This window comes from Periophthalmus magnuspinnatus, chromosome 5, assembly GCF_009829125.3.
Source record: "Periophthalmus magnuspinnatus isolate fPerMag1 chromosome 5, fPerMag1.2.pri, whole genome shotgun sequence".
Classification (NCBI taxonomy): Eukaryota; Metazoa; Chordata; class Actinopteri; order Gobiiformes; family Gobiidae; genus Periophthalmus; species Periophthalmus magnuspinnatus.
Window position 1 is genome coordinate 23,287 of NC_047130.1, and position 7,738 is coordinate 31,024.

Below are 7,738 nucleotides of genomic sequence, written 5' to 3' on the forward strand. Positions count from 1 at the left end.
TAATATCAAATTATGACTGGCTGAATATTTGTGAATCTCAATGGAGGTGTACTAATTCTCATATTTGGCGCGAGGTTAATTGGAAATGTTTAATGCGCTTTTTTATTACGCCAAAGCAAAAAATACATTTTGGAGCTGGGAATGCTGGATGTTGGAGACAGTGTGGGGCTCAGGAAGCTGATCATTGGCATATATTCTGGGACTGCCCAATAATACAACCATTTTGGGTCGAGTTCCACAGGACAGTAGTAAGTATACTTAAAGTAAAAGTAACATTACAATTTTCAACTCTTTTTTTTGGTCATTGTGTTAATCAACTTCAGCAAACAAACAAATATTTATTCCAAATTTTTACATCAGCCGCTAAAAAGGCAATAACAAGACGTTGGCTTCGTCCTGAGCCCCCCACAAACTCAGAGTGGATAAACATTGTAAATGATATATATGTAATGGAAGCGATTACCTTCTCAATTCGCCTCAAGAAACCTGTTTTCATTAGGTTATGGTCTAACTGGGTAAAATACATTAAGCCTTTACGTCCGGACTTTGTGGAGATCCGGCCCAACTAGCGCACCCTGCTGTAAAAGAGATGACCCCTCACTCCCGCGTCAGCTTTGATACTTAATTCTTCTTTATTTATTATGTAGGTCAGTGCAGCATTGTTTTCTCTCTCCCCATGTATAAAGTTCTGTTTTAGTATAATTTTTGTGAAAAAAAAAAAAAAAAAAATGTGGATAGATTTTGTATTTGGTTTAATGTTTTGCACCTTGAATGTATTCCACTGCCTGAAAATAAAGAATTAGAAAAAAAAAAGAATCTTGCAAAATGGTCACAATTAACTAGACCCATGTGGAATTATAGGCTACTCTGTTGGATTTTCTTAAGTCATCAAATGTGGGTGTGGCCAGTCTGCTAAGATAAAAGCAATTTGTGTACATTTAAATTGGGGTGGTGAGGGCCTTTATCACTGCTTGCAGATTTAATTATTATTAATATTAGTATTAATAGTTGTAGTAGTAGTAGTAGTAGTAGTAGTAGAAGTACTAGTAGTAGTAGTTCAATATTTATTTATTTTAAAAAACTGTAAATCTTAGTGAATAATATTTAAGCTTCTTTGGAATTCCACTAACAATTGTATAAAAAAAAGTCAAACTGACAACATCATTAAAGCAGTTGAGATATATATTTTTAATTAATTATTTGACTTAACCGTGGTGCATAGTAGTTGTAAATTACTACATCATTTCATTACTACACAATGAAAGTAATATTATATACAGTATTTTTTTTCTTACATTATTAAAGACATTTGGATTTTAGTTTTCATTCACACAATAAATAAAGAGCAATAAATAATGTAAATAATTTACATGTGTATACAGATCATGAAATCAATTGGTTTATGGAAGAACAACAGCAGTTAGAGCTATTGTGACAGAAAAAAGACTAATTTTGTTGATTGGTGCTGCTGCTGTTGCCTGGTTGTCTCCGCTGCCTGTTGTTATTGTTGTAGCTGTGGTTGTGGCTGTGTCTCCATTGGTTGGTGAGAATGTAATAGTTGGTGTGACAGTGGTTGTGGAATTCTGTATTGTTGATAATATATTTGAAGCAGACTCAGTGGTTTGATTTGTTGAGACACTGGCATCTTGAACTGACTCAATAGCTTCATCCAATAGACTGTTTGCCTCTTCTGGTGTTGCTGCTGTTGTAGAGGCTGCTGCCTTTTCTATTGCTGTTATGGTCTTGTTTGTGGTTTGTGCAGCACTCTCCGCTGCTGATGACACAAATCCTTCTATTTTTGGATCAAGAAGTAAAGTGTCATTTTGTTGGACTGCAGACAGTAACGCTGTGAGGGCTTTTTCTGCTGCAATTGCTGACTCGTTTATGGCTGCAGATGCTGCAGCCAGACTTTCAGGAGTTATTGTAGATACATTGTTTGCTGCCTGGGCTGCTTTGAGAGCTGCTTCTGTTGCATTGGCAGATGCTTCAAGAATTAGGACAGTAAACGGTGCCGTTGAATTTGGGAGAGCCTCTGCTGCTTCCTTTGCTGCCAAAGACGCCTCTTGTGCTTTTTCTGCTGCAGTTTGAGCTGCTTGTATGGCTTCTTCAGGTGATGCGGTTCCATTGAGTACTGCTTCCACCATTCTCGCTGCCTCTTCAGCAGCCTTGATTGCTTCTTCTGCAGCAGCCCTTGCGCTTTCTGCAGAAGGTCCAGCGTTGGCCGATGCAGCTGTAGCAGCTATGGTGCCTGCTGTTGCTGCAGCAATCGATGATGTAGATGCTGCTGCTGCTGCAGCAGCTATGGCTGCCTTTGTCTCCGCAGGTGATTTAGTTGGTGTAACTGTGGTAGTTGGTGTGACAGTGGTAGTAGAATTCTGTATTGTTGATAATATATTTGAAGCAGACTCAATGGCTTGGTTTGTTGAGCCACTGGCATCTTGAACTGACTCAATAGCTTCAGTAGACAGACGGTTTGCCTCTTCTGGTGTTGTTGCTGTTGTAGAGGCTGCTGCCTTTTCTATTGCTGTTATGGCTTTGTTTGTGGTTTGTGCAGCACTCTCCGCTGCTGATGACACAAATCCTTCTATTTCTGGATCAAGGCGTACAGTGTCATTTTGTTGGACTGCAACTAGTAACGCTCTGAGGGCTTTTTCTGCTGCAATTGCTGACTCATTAATGGCTGCAGATGCTGCATCCAGACTTTCAGGAGTTGTTGTAGACACATTGTTTGCTGCCTGGGTTGCTTTGAGAGCTGCTTCTGTTGCATTGGCAGATGCTTGAAGAATTGTCACAGTAAACGGTGCAGTTGAATTTGGGAGAGCCTCTGCTGCTTCCTTTGCTGCCAAAGACGCCTGTTCTGCTTTTTGTGCTGCTGTTTGAGCTGCTTGTATGGCTTCTTCAGGTGATGCGGTTCCATTGAGTACTGCTTCTACCATTCTCGCTGCCTCTTCAGCAGCCTTGATTGCTTCTTCTGCAGCAGCCCTTGCGCTTTCTCCAGAAGGTCCAGCATTGGCCGATGCAGCTGTAGCTGCTATGGCGCCTGCTGTTGCTGCAGCAATTGATGATGTAGATGCTGCTGCAGCTGCAGCAGCTATGGCTGCCTTTGTCTCTGCAGGTGATTTAGTTGGTGTAACTGTAGTAGTTGGTGTGACAGTGGTAGTAGAATTCTGTATTGTTGATAATACATTTGTAGCAGACTGAATAGCTTGGTTTGTTGAACCATTGGCATCTTGAACTGAATCAATAGCTTCATCCAATAGACGGTTTGCCTCTTCTGGTGTTGCTGCTGTTGTAGAGGCAGCTGCCTTTTCTATTGCTGTTATGGCTTTGTTTGTGGTTTGTGCAGCACTCTCCGCTACTGATGACACAAATCCTTCTATTTCCGGATCAAGGGGTACAGTGTCATTTTGTTGGACTGCTGATAGTAATGCTCTGAGGGCTTTTTCTGTTGCTATTGCTGACTCATTCATGGCTGCAGATGCTGCAGCCAGACTTTCTGGAGTTATTGTAAATACATTGTTTGCTGCCTGGGCTGCTTTGAGCGCTGCTTCTGTTGCATTGGCAGATGCTTGAAGAATTATGACAGTAAACGGTGCAGTTGAATTTGGGAGAGCCTCTGCTGCTTCCTTTGCTGCTAAAGATGCCTCTTCTGCTTTTTGTGCTGCATTTTGCGCTGCTTGTATGGCTTCATCTGGTGATGCGGTTCCATTGAGTACTGCTTCTACCATTCTCGCTGCCTCTTCAGCAGCCTTGATTGCTTCTTCTGCAGTAGCCCTTGCCCTTTCTGCAGAAGGTCCAGCGTTGGCCGATGCAGCTGTAGCTGCTATGGCGCCTGCTGTTGCTGCAGCAATTGATGATGTAGATGCTGCTGCAGCTGCAGCAGCTACGGCTGCCTTTGTCTCTGCGGGTGATTTAGTTGGTGTAACTGTGGTAGTTGGTGTGACAGTGGTAGTAGAATTCTGTATTGTTGATAATACATTTGTAGCAGACTGAATAGCTTGGTTTGTTGAACCATTGGCATCTTGAACTGAATCAATAGCTTCATCCAATAGACGGTTTGCCTCTTCTGGTGTTGCTGTTGTTGTAGAGGCAGCTGCCTTTTCTATTGCTGTTATGGCTTTGTTTGTGGTTTGTGCAGCACTCTCCGCTACTGATGACACAAATCCTTCTATTTCCGGATCAAGGGGTACAGTGTCATTTTGTTGGACTGCTGATAGTAATGCTCTGAGGGCTTTTTCTGTTGCTATTGCTGACTCATTCATGGCTGCAGATGCTGCAGCCAGACTTTCAGGAGTTATTGTAAATACATTGTTTGCTGCCTGGGCTGCTTTGAGCGCTGCTTCTGTTGCATTGGCAGATGCTTGAAGAATTATGACAGTAAACGGTGCAGTTGAATTTGGGAGAGCCTCTGCTGCTTCCTTTGCTGCTAAAGATGCCTCTTCTGCTTTTTGTGCTGCATTTTGCGCTGCTTGTATGGCTTCATCTGGTGATGTGGTTCCATTGAGTACTGCTTCTACCATTCTCGCTGCCTCTTCAGCAGCCTTGATTGCTTCTTCTGCAGCAGCCCTTGCCCTTTCTGCAGAAGGTCCAGCGTTGGCCGATGCAGCTGTAGCTGCTATGGCGCCTGCTGTTGCTGCAGCAATTGATGATGTAGATGCTGCTGCAGCTGCAGCAGCTATGGCTGTCTTTGTCTCTGCAGGTGATTTAGTTGGTGTTACTGTAGTAGTTGGTGTGACAGTGGTAGTAGAATTCTGTATTGTTGATAATACATTTGTAGCAGACTGAATAGCTTGGTTTGTTGAACCATTGGCATCTTGAACTGAATCAATAGCTTCATCCAATAGACGGTTTGCCTCTTCTGGTGTTGCTGCTGTTGTAGAGGCAGCTGCCTTTTCTATTGCTGTTATGGCTTTGTTTGTGGTTTGTGCAGCACTCTCCGCTACTGATGACACAAATCCTTCTATTTCCGGATCAAGGGGTACAGTGTCATTTTGTTGGACTGCTGATAGTAATGCTCTGAGGGCTTTTTCTGTTGCTATTGCTGACTCATTCATGGCTGCAGATGCTGCAGCCAGACTTTCAGGAGTTATTGTAAATACATTGTTTGCTGCCTGGGCTGCTTTGAGCGCTGCTTCTGTTGCATTGGCAGATGCTTGAAGAATTATGACAGTAAACGGTGCAGTTGAATTTGGGAGAGCCTCTGCTGCTTCCTTTGCTGCTAAAGATGCCTCTTCTGCCTTTTGTGCTGCATTTTGTGCTGCTTGTATGGCTTCATCTGGTGATGCGGTTCCATTGAGTACTGCTTCTACCATTCTCGCTGCCTCTTCAGCAGCCTTGATTGCTTCTTCTGCAGCAGCCCTTGCCCTTTCTGCAGAAGGTCCAGCGTTGGCCGATGCAGCTGTAGCTGCTATGGCGCCTGCTGTTGCTGCAGCAATTGATGATGTAGATGCTGCTGCAGCTGCAGCAGCTATGGCTGCCTTTGTCTCTGCGGGTGATTTAGTTGGTGTAACTGTGGTAGTTTGTATGACAGTAGAAGAATTTGTGGTTGTTGTAGGAGTAGTTGGTAGAGGACACCTGTCCCGCAGCAGTCCTTCCACTCTTTGGACTTTCATTACTGTGCCATGATAAAAGTTTGGTCAGTGTCAATTCTACAGTGTCCCATTGAGCAGAACATAATTATAATTTTGTCCACTTACCTACTGGTAGTGACACCAAGAGAAGTAACCTGATAATCATTATGAATAATGATTTTGTCTTTCCTTTGCAGTCTTGTCTTCTTACAATCTTGGAAATTAACTGAAAAGATTAAAAAAAAAATAGCACAGAATAACGTCGTTAAAAGATATAATGTACTGTATTTGTTAAGCTTTTTATTTATTCATTTATTTTCAGCCTGAATAATTACATGACAATTAATGTAATTGCATCTCAATACTGTAGAATATTTTCTTTTTTCCCCATTTTATATGATTATAAAACAGGCTTCAATATCAAATTTATTATAACCAATTATAATGTATGTAAAAGTGAATAATTAAATATTGCATTTTTTAATTTGCAAATTCTATAGTTCCCAGGGCTGCAATATTCAGAATAATTGTAACTAATTGACTATTAAAATAATTGTAATTGTTTTTTCGATATATCATTATCATCTCAACTACACTAACTTTCAAACATGTGTGAAGAGGCGCTTCATAACAAAAGTTAAATCAATCAACATGTCAAAGAAATGTAGAAAACCATCATCAATACACTTTATCTGTGAATATTTTATATTTACAATCCTTCAATTACAACCTTTATTTCAACCTACGATTTGTTTGACTTAACAAGTAATAAAAAAATAAAAGTCAACCACTAAAAACATTATTAGTTTTAGCCATAGTGGCATCAGTTGTTTCCTCATGTTTTTTTTTTTAGTATGGAATCACTCCTTCTGCACCAAATACAACAAATTGTAATATCTATTTTCACGTCTCAACAAATATATATTATACAGCAAATATACTGAAAATGTTTCTGATTATTTTATTGTTTTTTGAACTGTTTTTTGAATGACAAAACCATATAATACACTTGGAAAGTAAATTTCACCTAAAATTCAACACATCGCATTGTGTACTTACTGTGATAACGAGGGCGTCCTCTACTTGTGTTCTCTCTGCTAGTCCAGTGTCTTGTGTCTGAGCAGTTTTAGACTTGCATAAATACTGTGTTCCTGAATGAGAAACATCACATACTATTGTAGTGATTAATTAAAAGCAATTATCATGATTATATACCTGGTTTCTCTCCTCCCAGACTGTAGAGGTGTATACAGCTATGGCATGGTAATATCTTGAGGTTTAATGATGTTTAACTTATTAATTAATCTTTTGGGCAGATAGGCGTTTGTAACTGGGAAGTGCACAAGCCGCATTGTTTGTTTAGCATCAACATATAATTTAAAGGCCTAACCTGTACCTTTTACTTACTTCCTTTTAAACAGAATATGATTTACCTCATCAGGGCGTGCAATAGTTGTGTGCACCGCCTTTGTCCTGATCTCTACTCATTAAAGTTCACAGTCATACTTCCAAAATACTAAAGTATGCTTAACAAAACTTCAATTTTCAATTTTGTGAGTCATGGAACCATTTCTTTGGTATAAAATTTAAGATTTCAAACAAAAAGCACATGATTAGCCCCTGCCCAAGTCTTAGTGTGAGTGTAATAAATCAGTGCAAGTGGCATGTGTCAGCCACACCTTTAAGTCTTGTCTCAGTCACTTCATGATATGGGTGATTGTGCCATTTGTATATCTCTTCTTTTTCTGCAAATAAAATCATCTTAAAGGAGAAAATGCCACATCAATCCTATTCCTCAAATGAATATGAAATAATTGTATTACAATAAGTAACATTTAGGTGTTTATACTCTTAATATTATTTTTGTTTTAGCCATTTGTTTTGGAACACACCATCCAATAGAATTCCTTCTTTATTGCTTCCTTCTATAATAGGCATATTGGTGATGTGGTTCAAACTAAATTGTCAGAGTAAAAAAACAAAAAAACAAACATACATTTTAATTGCATGTTTATGTGATCCTATGCAAAAAATCTATCGGCACCACACCCTATCTCCAACGCAAAAGGAGGCCATTTTGAATCAAAAAATGCTGATGGCCAAAATCTAGCCCTGTACTACTACAACAGACTCCAAACAAACCTCCACTCATTACCTGTATTAATTGC

The 7,738-nt window shown here is 40.0% G+C and overlaps 1 protein-coding gene across 1 annotated transcript; it reads right to left on the reverse strand.

The window, feature by feature from the left end:
* Window positions 1-1,166: 1,166 nt before the first annotated feature.
* On the reverse strand, window positions 1,167-6,676 carry LOC129456263 (ice-structuring glycoprotein-like). The gene is made up of 3 exons (XM_055221999.1): window positions 6,630-6,676; window positions 5,697-5,796; window positions 1,167-5,614 (listed from the first exon to the last, which is right to left on the reverse strand). The coding sequence occupies exons 2-3, from the start codon at window positions 5,734-5,736 to the stop codon at window positions 1,401-1,403; spliced, it is 4,254 nt and encodes a 1,417-aa protein (XP_055077974.1). The 5' UTR covers window positions 5,737-5,796; window positions 6,630-6,676; the 3' UTR covers window positions 1,167-1,400.
* Window positions 6,677-7,738: the final 1,062 nt, after the last annotated feature.

Bases quoted from the DNA above. Each gene is read 5' to 3' on its own strand.
- LOC129456263 (XM_055221999.1), bottom strand. From the start codon at position 5,736: ATGATTATCAGGTTACTTCTCTTGGTGTCACTACCAGTAG. The intron at 5,615-5,696 runs GTAAGTGGACAA...ATCATGGCACAG, and splicing joins CTTGGTGTCACTACCAGTAG to TAATGAAAGTCCAAAGAGTG.